This window comes from Corvus hawaiiensis, chromosome 16 (genome assembly GCF_020740725.1).
Source record: "Corvus hawaiiensis isolate bCorHaw1 chromosome 16, bCorHaw1.pri.cur, whole genome shotgun sequence".
Lineage (NCBI taxonomy): Eukaryota > Metazoa > Chordata > Aves > Passeriformes > Corvidae > Corvus > Corvus hawaiiensis.
The window spans coordinates 14,600,498-14,617,683 of record NC_063228.1 but is presented as its reverse complement, the minus strand read 5'-3'; the positions used below and the strand labels follow the sequence as shown (position 1 = coordinate 14,617,683).

The following is a 17,186-nucleotide window of genomic DNA, read 5'->3' as shown; positions in this document are numbered from 1 at the left end:
ACCTGCATGTCTTGAAAATCCACTGGATCTCAGCCCCTTCTTTAGCAGCTGAAGTGAATTCTCAGTCTCCCAGTTACCTGCACTGTGTTCAAAGTGCTCTCCCCAACCCTGACTCTCAGAGTGGAGCTGAGGACAGAGTTTGACTGAACTGGGTTGAGAAAAAGGAGACAGCACATGAAACCTGCTTTTACATTTTAGACAAGAACTCTAATGTAACCCTAATGCAGCTTTTAAAATTTCCTTTGCCAGTCTTTCCCAGCACCTCAGCTACAGGAATTGCAGAGTTTCTAAACTTTCCCTCTGATTATTATTCAATTCAATTATTTATGTACATTATAAATGGTCAGAGGAATTCTGGAAACTATGACAAGTGTTCCAGATCTGAACATCTATCACTGCCAAAACAAAGGACTTACAAAACAAATTTGCAAGTGTGCTACTCTGTCAACCACTGGGGCTTGTTCTTTGAATATACATGTTTATATATAGATATTAGATGTTTTCACTGAGACATAGCTGCCAAATTACAGGGGCTTTTAGTTTCAAATGTCAAAACAGTCAAGTTTTTCTGTCTGTGTTCATAAAAAAAGGAAGAAAAGAAAACCTTGTTCAAATTCAAAGAAAAAATGCTGCTATCAAGGCAGATTTCAAGTAATCTTGCAAAGGACTGTTGTATTTGATAGATGATGTTGATACATTTTTTATTCTTAATTTTAATAATGAATATTTCTGAATAAGAACTAAGAGCAGAGTTGCCCAGACAACACAGTTAGTATGGCTTGTGCTGATTTGCTTTTACCAACAGTGCCTTGGGAGGTCAGGCAGGTTCCCCTGCAGCAGGCTGGCACTCAGTTTGGAATCATGGAATGCTTTGGGTGGGAAGGATCATAAAGATCATCTCATCCCACTCCCTGCATGGGCAGGGACACCTTCCACTATCCCAGCTTGCTCCAGCCTGGCCTTGGACACTGCCAGGGATCCAGGGGCAGCCACAGCTGCTCTGGGCACCCTGTGCCAGGGCCTGCCCACCCTCAGAGGGAGGAATTTCTCCCCAATATCCCATCTATCCCTGCCCTCTGACAGGTTAAATCCCTTGTCCCTTGTCCTGTCACTGTGTACCAAGTCCCTCTCCCTCTCTCTGGGCACTGGCAGCAGTTTGCACAGGCAGCAGGAGCCTGGGCTGGTGAGAAATGCCCATGTCCCTGCTGCCACAACTGCAACATCATCCCATCTCTTAGGGGAATATTTACAACTTCAGTTCCAGCACAGATCCACCCTGAGCTCTGCTCGAGACAAAGCACATCATCGAGCCCATCCTCATTTTATTGGCATCAGCACAGCAAATATGGGAAATGACCAAATACAGAGGAATTCTGCCTTGCCTGGTGCACTGTCAGGAAGGAGAGAGCAAGGCCCACGTGGATTTCTGAGGAGCGAGTGTCCGCGTCTTAAAAAGGGCTAACTGGAAGGGGGCGGTACCTGCCAGCAGCCAGGGAGGAGCAAATCCAAGGATCCACAACCTTTACACCTCTAAAGCAGAGCTCTGGGCACTGTGCTGTCCTTGTCAAAGCAGGCTGGCAGAGGGGAACTCAGCTGGGAGCTTTTTAATCCTTTACTCCTCCTCACTGACTAATCCAGTGCTAAATAAAAGGAGCTTTTAAATCTCCACAAACACAGTAATCAATTTACAAAACAAACCTGAATGGTCTAGCCCCAAATTTAGGGGTGTGAAATCTTTCAACTTTTGCACTGACAAAAGAGCTTTGTTATTGGCATTAGCCCAAATAAATCATTACGGTGGATTCATGGTGATTCTGCAGTTTCTCACCTCCTCTCACCTTCTCACCTGGCCTTGTGTTCAGCAAAAGCAGTGCATGGATGAAGCAGGACTGCTTATCATGGAATCATGGAATGGTTTGGGTTGGGAGTGATCTTAAAGCTCATCTCATTGCAACCCCTCTGCTAAGGGCAGGGACAGAGATAAATCTGAGGAGGAGGAACAACATCCCTGTCTTCCAAGCCATATTTAGGCTGTGGGGAAAAATCAGGATCATTTCATACCCCTTATCAGAGTAAAACCTATTATTAAACCCACAGTCCTCAAAACCTACCCACAAAAGTGAACTATAAAGCTGCTGGGGGCAGACAGCAAGACAGGACTCAGCAGAAAGAGTAAAAATATTTCACTTTTTTAGAAAAAGTTATGAAAAATCATGCGGGAGACTCTGGCTCCTGTGAAATAGGTAACACTGAGGCCACTGATTTCAGCAAGCCCTGACAGGTCAGAACTGGAGGGCAGCTGTTTGGGGAGCTCTCCCTGCACAGGAAAGTGGGGAATTCTTCTCCCTTAGTGTGAGAGAAGAGCTGTAGGGCTGCTCCTCTCCTCAGGTAATGCTGCTCCATGACAAACAGATTTGAAATAATGCAATAAAAAAGACTTTTTGCTCCTAGTTGCCCATGGCAGGGAGCCCCTGCCAGGCCCAGCCTACCCTGAGCCACTGACCATGTGGAAGAGGAGCGGGGTGTTCTCTGCCATGGGCTGCTTCCCACACACCGAGCGCTGAGGCTGCCACTGCTCCAGCTGCTCCGGCAATCTGCAGCTCCTCTGCCTCTCTTTCATCTCCTCTTCCTTTTGGGATAGTTCTCTTTCACTTCCTTCTCTCCTGAAAAAGACACAGATTAAGCTTTTCACTTGGGTAAAAAAGCCACTTGTTCATGTGGTTGCACTTTTTCTCATATTTATACCACACACTTGAGGGGGAGTCATGACATGAAAGGCTAAAATAGATTTAGAAAGCAATTCTGGTGCTTGTGGGGGGACACAAGAACTTGGCAGTGGATGAAATCATCTTAGAAGAAAAAGAAAAAAAACCTCAAAGAAAAGGAGCAGAGATCAAACTTCTGATAAGTGGTGATGATCTATCTGGAGATCAAAACTCCTTTAAGCAGAGATGTGTTTGTGATGTGTCACTCCCCATCCCCACACCAAGATTTCCAGTCTAACCCCATTTCCTTTCCTATTTGCTGTAGGATAGGATAGAAAGAAACATCCCCTGACCCCAAGACCTCCCATCTTTCTACATTTGGATGCCTGCAGGAAGATTTCATCTGCCATTTCCATAGCAAACACAAAGTTGAATTTCTTCTGAATTCTTCCAGCCCCAGGTGCCCCAGCAATAATTAGAATAGCAAGAAGAAAATTGAAAACATTTCAAACCATTGAGTTCTTACTCAGAGACAATAAATAACCCACATTGTTGCCTGGCCATGGGCTGCCATCTCAGGCTAACAGGTAATTAAAATGGAGTTTAGTAGTCCTGATGGAAGCAATGAGCTTAATGTCAGGAATTCCAGAGGGAAAAAACCCTGCAACCAACCACCTGCCATTTAAAGCAAGTACACAGGAGCTGAGGTGTTTAAGTGGCAGGGCAGGCAAGTGTTTAACTCTGACACAGAAACAGTCTCCAGAGCAGGCAGATCCTAATTCTTTCCAGGGCTCATATGTCAAAGTCAGAATGTTAAATTTCACTCCGAAAATAGCAGGATATAACCTTTGAAAAGGCAGCATAATGGAGCTCTCCCAAATAGTTGGGCAGGTGCACAAAGCAGCCACCTGATTTCACTTTGAAATTAGACCTTCTGCAGAATACACTACATTAAACTAAACCCAGGGAGGCAGAGGCCCAAATAACTCTGCAATTTCCTCAATTGATATTACTCTTATTTCTATTTTTTAAAGCTTTCCAAGATATTCCTGTGGCATTCCTCACGAGTGTACTTTGTAACTTCAAGATCTTGCACTTTTCTTGGTGGCAAAGAGTCAGAATTCCTTTGTTTGGAAGAAAAAATTACAAGGGGAGACTGATACATCTTCCAGTTTGTAAAAAGTGTTTTATACTGAGAAACTAAATAAACCATTATCCATTCCTTCTGGGAACACAACAAAAATAAGCTTAAATTGGAGAGAGGCTCATTTAAATTAGACTTAATGAAAATCTTTACAACTCTAAGGATAATTTTAAACAGCAAAATGTACTACCTGGGAGTCAAGGAATCCTCACCATTGAGGATTTCAAGACCAAGTTCTATAAAGATCAGCCAGGAGATATTAGATTTTACCTCACTCTTTATGGGCACGGGGAGACTGACCCTTCCAGACCTATTTTCTAGGAAGCTGTGCTTAGGAAATCTCCGTGCTGTTGTTCCTAGAGGAGATCAATACTGTGTTATCCTCCTCTTCTAAAGAAGAAAAGCTAAAGAAAAAGGCTCAATTTACAATGTGCCATAGCTCATCTAATGCCAGGCCGCACTGAGGCTGCCTCTAACCCTTCCAGCAGTAGCTGCCAGGACTGTTGTTCTTTCCAGGTAACAAAACCAGCCATCCTTTTGCTCCAAGTCACAGCCCAGGTAAGCAATGTTCTTTAATCCTGGACAATTAGAGAAGCCACATCCAAACCTGCTGATTACTTTTCTTGTGGGATACCTTGGCAATTGTGCTGTAATTAAAGGACATTCTGGAGCATTTCCTGCATTTTGAATCTCCTCGGTTTCCATTTTGTTCTCTTTCTCTGTGTCAGCTCTGTTGTCCCCACAGCTTGGAAAGGGAGGACTTTCCTTGCCTGGTTCCAATCTTATCAGTTTCCTGGGAACCACTTCATTTGTCTCTTGCCTCACTTCATGAGATTGTTTTTGACTTATATGAGAGCAACCTCTGTCCTCCAGCCTTTCTGGATGCAGTTTCTCAGCTGGAACAGACGCTTTATGAAGAAGCTCCAAGGCCTCCTTCCGAGCTGCTCGGAGTTGTTGCAGTAACAGGCTTTTCCCTGAGCAATTCCACCTGCAAAGGAAATAAAAACCTGATTTCATCAAGATAAAGCACTATAGGAATAAAATCACTCTCTGAGGAACTTCTACGAATGAGAGCTCAAAACAAGGACTGGGCATCTACAGGAGCAGTAACTGTGGGTAACAGCAGCACCAGCACTCAGTGACACAAACCACTACACAGCCAGAACACAAAATTCATCTTCCTGGCAACTTCTGCATCCAGGCACAACACAAACACCTACCAGAAGAGCCCTGAACAAATGTATGGTTGGCATGGAAATCAGAGCCTATAGATTTTTGTCCCCTTTGGATACAGGGGGTGGAGTTCAAATACATGCAGATGAAAAGGTTTTTCTAATAATTGTTAGAATTTTTGAGTGTTTGGCTTAATTTCCTCAATGAGACTGCTAAACTGTCAGCAAGCACATTATCATGATAGTGGAATGTCCTGCCATGACATAATCTACATGTACAGAAGAATAATTCCTGTTTAATAATTTGTTCCAGATAAAAGTGAAACTGCATTGATCCCCTGGGAACGAGATCAGAAGTTTGCCATGCTGAGACCAAGAGGATTTCTTATTTACAACCAGAACTGAGCATCATTTGCCAGGCATTACTTGTTCTTTAGCAACATTAAGGTATCAAAATTAAGGAATCAAAATCCAAGCTCTGCTCTCCATCACTGCAGATTTACCCTGATGGAACTGCTGAATTTGTGTCAGTGCTAGGCAGAGTTCCCCAAGCATCACCTTGTCCCTGCTATTTACTGGTTGTGGATTAGATGTTCTAAATTACATTGTTTGGGCTCTTGTTCCTTGTCAAATCATCTCCTCTTCCAAACCATTAAAAGAAGTGCAATTGGCTGGCACAACAAGACACATGTTCTGCCTGTCCCCTGCACTGCTGTGGTTTGGACTTCCAGGCTGCAGAACTCCAAATGGAACCCAGAGCATGAATGCAGGAAGATGGTTAAACTTGACACCTCTGCTTCACATTAAACAAATGCCTAATAACCTATGGATATGAATCCATGCATTCAGCAACAAAAGGCTGCCATCTGTGCCTGTTGAGGAATTTACACTTTAGGATTCCACCCATCACACTCTCTCCCCTTTCCCCTCCAATTAAGGAGAATTGGGAGGGTCCCTGCCCAGACAATGTCATCAATATTCTCTTTAAACCTCTAGCCCTTCTAGCCTATGTTATTATTTCTAAAAATAAAGATTGGTCTGAGTCAACTCCCTACAACACTTCCAGATTTGGTTCTGAGTCATGTCAAACACAGTTCTGGTGTCACTCACACAGGTTTGGAGAAAGAGTTGCATTTTCCAGCCCCCCAGGGCACCTCTGGTTGTGTTTTGAGCTGTCCCAAGCAGCTGGACACGTGCAAGTATTGCCTCAAGGATAAACAACTATTCTCTAGCTTTGGTAGCTTTACCATGCAACAGGAAAAGAGTGACCTCCTGGGGCCACTCTGGAGCACTTTCATTACTGGGTTTTTTGGTTTTGTTTTTTTTTGCTGTGAAGGCCAGGAATGGAGATATTTAAGTTCACTCTGATCATTGTTAGGGCAATTATTTTAGTTTCAGAAAACCTGAATATCATATCACTTGAACTAGGGTCCTGCTGAGGAATCTTACCTTCTCCTTTCTGCTTCATCTTTAATTGTCACACTCTCTTCTTCTTCTTCTTCTTCTTCTTCTTCTTCAGAGGAGGAGGAGGAAGAGGAGGAGGAGGAGGAGGAGGAGGAGGAGCTGTCACTTGCACTGTGAAACAATCAGACCATATTAATTAACCCTGTTCCAACTGAGTGTTGGCTCTTTGTCATTTCAAGGATGCAAATTTAGAAAATGAGGAAAAAGGGAGAGAGGCTTCCAGGGAAGATCTCCAGGTGTTTTGGAGAGTTCTTCACACTATTACTCCAGCAAATAGAAAATTAAAGTATTCAAGCAACTAGACCAAAATGTTTACCTGTTTATTATCTATTAGCTGTTTATTAACTACAAGGTTTCTTCTTATGACAGAGGTGTGAAAGAACATTTTTCAAGTTACATTTCACAAGTGTGAGATTCAGAAAGGTTTAACTTTCTCACTTTTTTGTTACTTATTTCTCGCCCTCAATAAAGCCAGGATTTACCTTTGTTCCTCTTCAGGGAATGCCACTGCCTTTTGTGGCTCAGCATCTCTCAAATCTATGTACACAGTTGCAGGTTTTGGCAGGCCCTGGAATCTCATCCTGTCCATCCTCAGAGAACTTGGTGGGGATGACAGCAAGGCAACATCCCTACACATAGAAAACACCACCTCAGCATGTCCTCTGCCTTATCCACACAAGAAATCCTGCAGGGAGCGGATTTCTCCTGAGAAAGGAGCTTTGTGCTTGGCTATCACACAGATTCGGACTCTGCTTCTGCCTACTATCAAAATCCAAGGCTTCAGCTTCCCCCAGGAACACAGATCCCAGGCAGGATGAAGAGGGATATTTAGTTCTCAAAATGTGGCACCACCAAATTGTTCTGGAGAACAAAGGCAGGCACATATGGCAGAAGAGAGATCACAACTTTGAACATCTCAGTGCAAGAACAAGGTCCCCTTTCCTGTCTGCCTCTTCTGGCAATTCCATTTTATCCTCCCAGGCACACAACGTGCAAATCATCCTAGTGGCTCTCCCTGCTCTGGCAATGAGGATACTTCCTACTTTCCCTTCCACTTTTTCCCTCATTATTTCCTCTGTGCTGCCACCATTGATGTTGTTCCCTCTGAACAGCCTGAAAATGCTCTTCCTTCCCACAGAAACCTCCAAGAAGCACTGACATTTCCACTGACACGCACAGAAAATCATCCTGTGTATTTCTGCTCAATTGAGGTACCAGTAAGAGAAATTGATACCCTAGAGGATAATTGGCTTAGCCTCATTTTCCTGCCTTTCCCATTTATCCCAAGTGGCTGGTAAGGCTGATGGAGAAGCCAAGGTGTTTATCATCAAATGTTTCTGAATGACTGAATATTCCAACTCCAGTAGCAGCTTTCTGCAAGGCTACAGAGGAAAACTCCTATGGAAAGCCAGGAGTTCCCAAGTATCCATTCTGGCAGCCAGGATTAGCTGGGATATGTGACAGAAAAGGACCTACTCATTGTCCTGCTGTCCCTGCAAGGAGCAGAGCGTGGCTGGTGGCCCCTCACAGAGAGGGGACCCTGTCCTGGACTGCCTGGCACACAGCTCTGCCAGCCTCTCCATAAGCTCATCTTCAGACTTCCTCCTGAAGGTCTCTGTGGAAGAGCAACCAAATAATCATCAGTTGTGGTCTTCTGCCATGGAATCACCCAATATTCCCCATGTTCACATTGTCCCTTTTCCTACAGCCTGGCAGCAGGGCAAGGATAAAGATAATATTGTCATCTGGCTTGTCTGGCCCATGGCAGGCCACAAAGCACTGGCTTCAGGCTAGGAAACCAAGATGAAATCTTGAGGGAAGTTAATTAAACATGTGTTAGAAGCATTTAAAAACCCCACTATAATTTAAGCATTCAAAATTATGCTGCAGGGAATGACTTAAATACAGGAACCTGAGTTTTATTTATTTTTATGCACTTTCAGCTAGTGACATTACCATAATCTGCTGGGAAGAAAGCAACTTCTGCACGAGTTTTATCTCTCTGCTGCTCCAGCTCCTCAGGATTCTTGTCTAGATCCCATTTCTCAGTATTCTGAAAGAAAACAAGAGAAATGTGATGGAAAGTTTACTCCCAAAAGACTACCCCTAATTTCAGTGCCAGCATGCTTTCAGCAATTCCAGAGGAAGTGCTGTAAGGAAAGGAATGCATTTATTATATCCCTTCAGACAGTGCATCTCTCCAGCTGCTTCAGCTACTTCTGCTGAGGCTTTTTCTCTGAGAATCATGAACCCTTTTGATAAGTCTACAAAAAATCACTGGAGACAGTGGAACAGATTTTAAAGTGGCCTGATACAAGGCCAAGTATGTGCATTCTGATCCTGAATAATGTGAGAACTTCTCACTGCCACCCACAGGAGAAGGACTTCTGGCTCTTCAGTTCTTTGAGATGAGCCTTTTCCTCCCCCTCCAACTTCTGAGGAGGGTAAATTCCCATTCCTGTGGGTACAGCCAGTATCAGATGATACCTCACAGCTGCTCACCCCATCCTGGAGAGAGGATCATCCATTTCCTTGCTCTGAATCCACATGCCCTGGCTGAGAGCACACTCACCTAACTCAGGTACAAGAGCCTGCCATGAAAGTCCACGTGCATTTAAACCACTCATTGCTCTCCCCTCTGAACATTACTTGAAATTGAAGTTTTAATGAAAAGTATCCACGCCCATAGGAAATATCATCACCAGAAATTAAAAGTGCTTACAAGTTTTACTGAACAGAAGGAGGCTGTGAGTTGTGACAATGACACCACTGCCACAAACATGCACTTCACACAACCACTCATGGGCTTTAAAAAAGCAGAAGCAGCCTCCAAATCCATCAGTTTCACCTTGTAAAACCTCCAGCATCTGTCCCTCTTGTTCAAGAGAAGGTTCTCCCTCCTTCCTGAGGAATAAATCTTCACACATATCTGCACCTTGATTAGATCTATTCCAACACTGTGGCACTGGTTTAAGTTCCAGAAGGTCCAGAAGAAAAAAGTGAAGTTTTCCACAGTTCCATCTCTAATACAGAAAGGAACTTAAGAAAAAGAAATTTCAAATGAACTGGTAGGAACCAAGAAGAAACTGTGTATTAAGCTTAGCAACTTGACACAAACTGAGGTGCCTGGCTGAGCTGGGAAGCAACAACCCCCAAAGTGAGAACCCCCAAAGAAGGTTCTGGTCTCAGAACTCACTCAAAAGCACCAGACTCATTGAAGCCACTGATACCAAACAGGTTCTGAAAGGCAAATAGTGCCTCCTGAATTAACAGAGCCACTGAATTCTATGAGGCGAGCTGGGCATTAAATCCAGACCCACTTGAAAAAATGCCCTTCAATGATGCAGCACAATTTAACTCAGAGGCCAGCAGCTGCATGATTTGCCTGGACTGGACCAGCTCTAACTTCAAAAAGTTCATTTCTGTGAATACATGAAAGGGGAAGGGAAACATCTGTACTCTGACCTGTGGAAGGCTTTGAACAGAAAGATCAGGCCCTGTTCTGTGCTGATTAAGTCCTAATGAACTCAAAAATCAATATAGGCAGATCTGTAACTCAGTACTGAAGAGAACCACCTCCCCACCCTGGGCCACATCCCACTTAACACTGAGCTGCTCATCCCACCTGCCTTAGGTGGGTGAGATTTAGGACTTCAGAACAACCCTAAACACCTCCTCACCTGCAGCACTACACTGGAAGGTCAGCAAGCTCCTTGTTTTAATGCAAAGTCCGCCTGGGACCTGAAAACTCTGCACTCCCAGGGACAGATGCTATGGTGCCATGGGCCTTGCTGCTGAGCCATGGCTTTTGCCTCTGGTTTGGACTTGTGCTGGCAGCTCTGGGACAGCTTGAGGTACTTGTGTAACACACAGTCCCTGTGGTGGGTCAGTTCCTCGCTGCAGTAGGGTTGTGCAGGCACTGCATTGTGCCCCCACCCCACAAGCAGCAACCCCCAAAGCTTTATTTTAGGGTCACTTGCCTGCAATGACAAAGGGGTCACTTCTCCAAGATGCTCAGCTGAGGAGGTTTTTTCCTTTGCATGTCTTCCCAGGCCATTGTTGATGCCATGGGAGGGAGGCTCAACATCCTGCTTTGGGGAAGGCTTCACAATGATTTTGGAGAGTATCTTTGTCTCTATCAGCTTTTTTCTCTCCTTTTTACTGTACAGCTCTTCCACAGGCACTGCTGTGTTAAGCCAGGAGATCTCTCTTTCCCTGGCCTGTGTCCTGCCCAGTTCTTTCTCCTCAAGGTGATCTGTGGAATCTGCACGAGACTCTCCAAGAACAGCTTCCTTTTGGCTTGGCATTTCTTCAGCCTGGCTGGCAAGTTCAGGAGCCTCATCTTTAATCATTTGTACATCTTCCTTTGCAGTGATTTGGGCAGCATCAGTTTTTTCCTGAAAGTCAAAACTTTCCAGGTCTCCGTTCCAGATCTCCCATGGAAGTCTTTCTGTCTCCTGGATTTGCTACAGGTAGAGAAAGCACAAACATGCAGAAAGTCACATCTCCCTGAGCTTTGGAAGTGGATAATAAACCAAAACAGAGTGATTGGAAGGCAACAGCTCCAACTCAGACACCATATGGAAACAACCCACACCATATCCCTCATGGAAAACAGTGAGACTCTTTACTTTCCAGAAACTTTAATTTCAGGAAGTGCTAAACATCCTTTAAATTACTTTTTCTTACACGTGCTCATTATTCCAACCCAAACCATTCTGTGATTCTATGGATTTATCTTCATCACTGAAGGAACAATGTGATTATTTTATCCCAGAAAAGCTGTTCAAAGAGTAAATGTCATACTTTTCCTCCTTCCTGCACTGTCCTAATTCATTTTCTAGACACATAAAACAATTGCACAGTGTTAGTTAGTGCACAGGAAAGAAAAACAGTAAAGGGACAATCAAAACTGCCAGAAGGTGGGACAAAAAAGGTCTAAAATCTCAAAAACAGACAAAACTTGAAAGGGCCACTGCAAAAAAGAGAAAAAAAATCCTATTTTCTAGTGGGAGAAAATATTGAGGACTAAACTTTTGCACTTCAGACAAATAGGTCCAACACCAGCAGCTGCCCACACTGGGGACAGCCAGAAGAGAGGGGTGACAGTACAGCCCACACACAGCAGTCCCAACCTGCTCCTGGGAGTCTTCCAGGGAAAACATCATCAGTTCTTCCGACAGGTCCGGAATTAAGTTTGGCAGGTCCCGCTGGAAGATGAAAAGCTCCTCATCACTCTCACAATCAGACTGCAAACAGAAAAAAAAAAGAGAAATCAAACAGGAGACTGCAATACTCACCGATATTAGAATATCTGGTTTGCAGTGACAACTCTCATGTTGTCACCTCTTGAAGTGCAGAGACAAGAAGTTTCCTTGCAGTCACACCTTTACTAGACAGTCTGGTAGCCCAAGAATCACCAACCCAACATTTCAGCAAGCTACAAATGTAAAAAACATGTAAAGCATCAAATTCCCAGGGAGGCTGATGACAAACATCCTGCTGAGAAAAGCCATGGGAAGTGTGGGAAGTTCTCTAACTCCCAAGTGATTCTCTGCACTACCTCATTCACCATCAGAGAGGCAAGAGCAGAGCTGCTCAATATTTACAAGGGCCTGGAGTGCCAGGACACAGGGAATGGCTTCCCACTGCCAGAGGGCAGGGATGGATGGGACACTGGGGAGGAATCCTTCCCTGGGAGGGTGGGCAGGCCCTGGCACAGGGTGCCCAGAGCAGCTGTGGCTGCCCCTGGATCCCTGGCAGTGCCCAAGGCCAGGGTGGACAGGGCTTGGATCAACCTGGGGTAGTGGAAGGTGTCCCTGCCCATGGCAGGGGATGGGAATGGATGAGCTTTAAGATCCCTCCAACACAAACCATTCTGGGATTCTGGAATTCTCAGGGACTGGAAAGGCAAGGCCTCACCAGGGAAAGCCCAGTCCCACAGCACCCAAGAGGAACAAGCAGGACAGACCAGGGGGAGCAACCAGGCCAAGTCAAAACTCCAGATCTTTGGGCAATATTGGAGTGATGAGGGAAGTCAGAAATCAAGCCTGAAAGTCAATTCACAGGTGAAAGTCTGGCTCAGGCAGGACTATAACTAGAAACCAGCATGGCTCAGAGAAGGAGTGAAGGGCCAGAGCTGAGCTTAAATAGAGCTGCTGGGACCCCAGGTGAGGCCAGGCAGGGCCATGAAGGCTTTTCACTGCCCTCAGGACCCTGATTCCTGTTCAGAATGCAAACAGCATCTGTGTTTGGTTGGGCAGCATTTAGATAGCTCTGAAAATCCCTTTTTTAAATATCAGATATGCATTGGAGATGAATCCTTATGCATGGACACCAAAGGGAGATTAAGCACCTCCTCAGCAGTCAGGCCACAGCTTTCCTGCTTGTCCCTTTGTTCTGCAAGTGTGCATTTTTGGGAATTCACACTGCGGAGAATCCTCTCTGGTGTCATCAACTTAACACGAAGCCAACTGCAACAGAACATCTTTCCTCTTAATAAATTGCATATCAGGGTAATGAAAGGGCTTCAGGGCATAAAACACATTTGTGAGTGCCACTTTAGGAGGTGGCAGCAGAGCACGTTCAGGTGACAGCTCTCGGATGCACAAATGGATCTTTCCACACGTGGAAACTCCTCGGACAAAGGTGCAGCCCTGGAACTGCAGCTTCAGCAGGACAGGGATTACACAACCAGATCTTTTGAATGCAAATGAAGTGCCAAACAGATTGCCTCAGTTCCTTCTGCAGGAAATCTTTTCCACATGGGATAGAAACAGAGAATTTGGAGATTGTAAAGAGTGAAGAAAAAAAAAGGTCAGCATGATTTAGGGTTATACAATGGTGTTTGGCACCAAAATATGGAGCTGCTCCTCTGGCTTAGCCTGATTGTAATTTACTCAACAAGAAAGCCTGCAAATAATTTCGGTGTTGGGCCTTCACCTGTACTGTAGAGACACGTTAAAAGGCAAGGGTTGTTGTAAATAATTAAAACAGTGTAGGTGGAGGGAACTGAGAACACTGAGGGAATATGGCTTGTCCAGCATGATGGTGAGAGATCCAGGTGCAGAACCCAAGTCACGGAATCCCCATCAACACTTTATCCACCAGATCACACTGCTTTGGATCATTGATTAATAATAAATCATAAATACCCACTGGAGGCATTTCTTGCTCTTTCACATCTCACGAGACTCTCCTTGTACCATTAATGGCCACACTAAGTCAGGATAAAATATATCCTTTGTGTGTTCAAAACATTTTTCTATTTATACATGTTTGAAAATTAACTCAGTGTTCTGATTTGGACAAAAGGCCACTAATAATCGAATCTTTAGAGATATTATCCCCTCAGAAAAGTCAATGCCAGAGCACCTTAGACTAGAGAGGAGCACCAGAGCAATGCTGTCCTGTGAGCAGAGATGCTCAGCAGCCAAGAACAGCCTGGCCCAGGCCCAGCAAGTGAAAAACCTGTACCAGTCAAAAATGCTGCACACCACCTCTCAGTCTCACACTTCATATGAAAAGGCTTCTGTAATTATGCTTCTTTGGCAGGTAAAAAGCACGAAAAAGCAACATGGCTTATGGAGAATTACAGGCAGGGAAAAAAAAGCAGAACCTGGGATTGAAATATCTGCCAAAAATGCTTTTTTTTAGTGGACCATCAAATCTTCAGGAATATCAGTTTGCTGTGATCTTCACAGACCGAAAGCCATCCCACCAGGCCTACTCTCTGGAAAGGACATGCTTGGAATGAATAGCACAATGCTGCCAAGCATAAAACCTCTTTATTTCTTTTCAGATCAGCAGGATGCTGCTTTCACACCGTATTTTTGACTGAGCAAACTAAGAAGGAACATGGGCTCATTCTGTGAGATGCCCACTACCCTCCCCTTCCCTAGAAACATTTCTTGTCTGCAGAATCCCAGAATGGTTTGGGTGGGAAGGGACCTTAAAGCCCATCTTGTTCCACCCCCTGCCATGGGCAGGGACACCTTCCACTAGCCCAGGCTCCTCCAAGCCCCATCCAACCTGGCCTTGGACACTTCCAGGGATCCAGGGGCAGCCACAGCTGCTCTGGGCACCCTCCCAGGGAACAATTCCTTCCCAATATCCCATCCAACCCTGCCCTTTATCAGTTTGAACCACTCCCTGTGTCCTGTCCCTCCATCCGTTGTCCCCAGTCCCTCTCCAGCTCTCCTGGAGCCCCTTTAGGCACTGGAAGGCCACAATGAGGTTGCCCCATTGTGGAAGCTTCTTTTTTCCAGGCTGAACAATTCTCTCAGCCCAGCTCCCAGCAGAGCTGCTCCATCCCTCTGATCATCCTGGTGCCTCCTCTGGACTCTCTCCAGCAGCTCCAAGTCTGTGCTGGGTGCCAGGGCTGGGGGCAGCTCTGCAGGTGGGGTCTCACCTGAGCTGGGCAGAGGGGAAGAATCCAAAGAATACGGGGAGAGAAGGTGGCAATTACACTCTGATAATTAAGGATAATCCAGAAGGCTGTGGATTAACACATAATGTTCCATAGTCAGGACAGGCAGCCCACCCAGGATACCACACCAGCTGCCCCAAAATGCCCGGTAAGGTCACCTGCTCTTGCTTTTGAGAGTTTTTTTCCATGATCCAGAAGGGAAGAAAAGCAGATTTGCAGTGCTTACAGTGGAGGAGTCGGAGTCCAGGGATGGGAGCTGGTCTTTCACTGCAGCAAGGATGGCTCCCCACTGGAATGTCCTGTCCCTCTGCACAGGAGCTGCAGGAGGCTCAGCTGCTTGTTCTGCACCCTCACTTTGCCCTTCTGAGGCCATTGGGACAGTTTGCCTTGGAGCAAAGGAAAGATGAGCTTAAGGACACCTCTCCAAACATGAGATAACATCAATCCAAAACAAGGAGAAAGAGTGTGCAGTGGAGTTCACAGCACTCCCAGCAGGGAATTTTAAAATCTGTGGTTTTGGAGCTATTCCTCCCCACCTGAGCTCAGAAAGGGCTGAGAGCTTTCTGCTCTACTCACCACACACACCCCAGGGGCAGTTTAGCCCCTCTTTTATAGAGCATATTTAGGGATTCTTAGCCAGACTGCTGGAACTGTGTTCTCTCCAAGCATGTTCCCATGTTCTGCCTGCAGGGACAGGACAGGAACACAGCAAAGGCACCTCTGCTCTCAGCTGGATTGACTCCTCTTCCCCGTTTCCCTCACATTCCCCTCCTCACTACTCAAAGGATAGATAAAATTATCACAAAGTCATAGAATCTCATAATGGTTTGGGTTGGAATGGAGCTTAAAAACCATTTCATTCTACCCACCTGCCATGGGCAGGGAACCTTCCACGTCATTAATGTTTATTTTTGTTTTCGCTGGATTTTTATACAAAAAAAAGTAGTTAAGAATAGGCACATTTGTGGATCTTGACCTCTCAAAGTGTTTCTAAAGTGGATTCTTTCCTCCTGTTCCCTGATGAGACAACACAGTAGGAACTGCAGCTAAACTAAGAGGTCGGATAATTCACCCTTACAGAAAACCTTTACATTTTCTGCTACAATCACATGGTTTTCTGGGCAGTGAAACATGCGAGTGAATGAGTTCTGGTTCAGAGATTTAACAGAATACCCAGAGTTGGAAGAGATCCACAAGGATCATCAGAGGTTGGTGACTGTGTTGTTCAGGACTGAAATAACTGTCCAAGGGATCACACTGTCACTGTTATTTGCATTGGCCAATAATACTCCTAAAAACGTGAAGTTAAGCTCAACTTACTCCCTGGGAAGTTCATAACTTGCAAATTGCCTCTGTAAATACTTCATAGGCCATATGTGTGATGGTTTGGTTGGTGTGAGACAACCCCTGAATTTCATTTAGATAAAGCAGAGGGAAATCTTCATGGCTGGAGCACTGTGCTCTGACACCAAGCAGAGCTTGCCAAGAGCCCGAGGAGCCCCATGGGGATAAAACAAACTGCCTAGCATGGCTCCCTGTGCCAAATTCAGAGATAAATATCCCAAGGTTATGGATGGAGACTGGATCTGACTTGTCAGTCAGCAAATACAACATCCTCTGTGGGAGCAAGCAGTGCTCTGTGTTTAAATCAAACACTTGTTAGCAGTAACACAACAAGCACTTGCTGGAGAGTTGGACATGGAGGTGTTAGGTCGAATGTTGGACTTGATGATCTTGGAGGGCTTTTCCAGCATTAATGACTCTAATTGAGACTTGAAACCCTGAGCTTCTCCGTGTCACCAGAACTGACGTTCGCTGTCACATCCCCTCGCTGGGAAGGAGAAGCGGAGAAGACACTGGTAATGGTGGGAGACACAGCTTGGCTTCGGGGCAGAGCCACCGCAGTCCCCGCTCCCAGCACTGGACAGAGACGGGGCTCGGCTGAGGGCCCCCCCTCACAGCCCCACAATGGCGGCCGCGCGGCGCACGCGCACCGTCCCCATGGCAACGCGGCTCCCGCGCCCCCGGCCCCGCCCCGCTCCCCTCCCCTCACTCACGGCGCCCACCGCCCCGCTCAGCGCCGGACCGGAACGCGGGCACAGCGAACCGGCGGCACTGGGACGAGCGCAGGGCCGGGGACAGCGCTGCAGGGCCGGGGACAGCGCTACGGGGCCGCGTCCTCGGGGTGCTCGCTACAACCGCCCGCCGCTAGCCCCAACCCCATTGGCTGCCCTTCGCCCCGCCCCTCACACGGGCTCCTCCCATTGGCCCGG

At 45.9% G+C, this 17,186-nt stretch overlaps 1 protein-coding gene across 1 annotated transcript in view; it reads right to left on the bottom strand.

Moving 5' to 3' along the window:
• Positions 1-17,065, bottom strand: part of DNAAF8 (dynein axonemal assembly factor 8) — an 89,047-nt gene extending 71,982 nt beyond the window's left edge. The window contains exons 1-11 of the mRNA XM_048321242.1: positions 16,971-17,065; positions 15,140-15,299; positions 11,621-11,734; positions 10,466-10,951; positions 8,442-8,538; positions 7,962-8,100; positions 6,968-7,114; positions 6,569-6,596; positions 6,471-6,526; positions 4,484-4,837; positions 2,504-2,663 (exon numbers count right to left, since the gene is read on the bottom strand). Of these exons, the coding sequence (XP_048177199.1) occupies positions 2,504-2,663; positions 4,484-4,837; positions 6,471-6,526; positions 6,569-6,596; positions 6,968-7,114; positions 7,962-8,100; positions 8,442-8,538; positions 10,466-10,951; positions 11,621-11,734; positions 15,140-15,286 (1,728 nt within the window). The 5' untranslated portion in view covers positions 15,287-15,299; positions 16,971-17,065. The remainder of the gene's footprint in view (positions 1-2,503; positions 2,664-4,483; positions 4,838-6,470; positions 6,527-6,568; positions 6,597-6,967; positions 7,115-7,961; positions 8,101-8,441; positions 8,539-10,465; positions 10,952-11,620; positions 11,735-15,139; positions 15,300-16,970) is intronic.
• Positions 17,066-17,186: the final 121 nt, after the last annotated feature.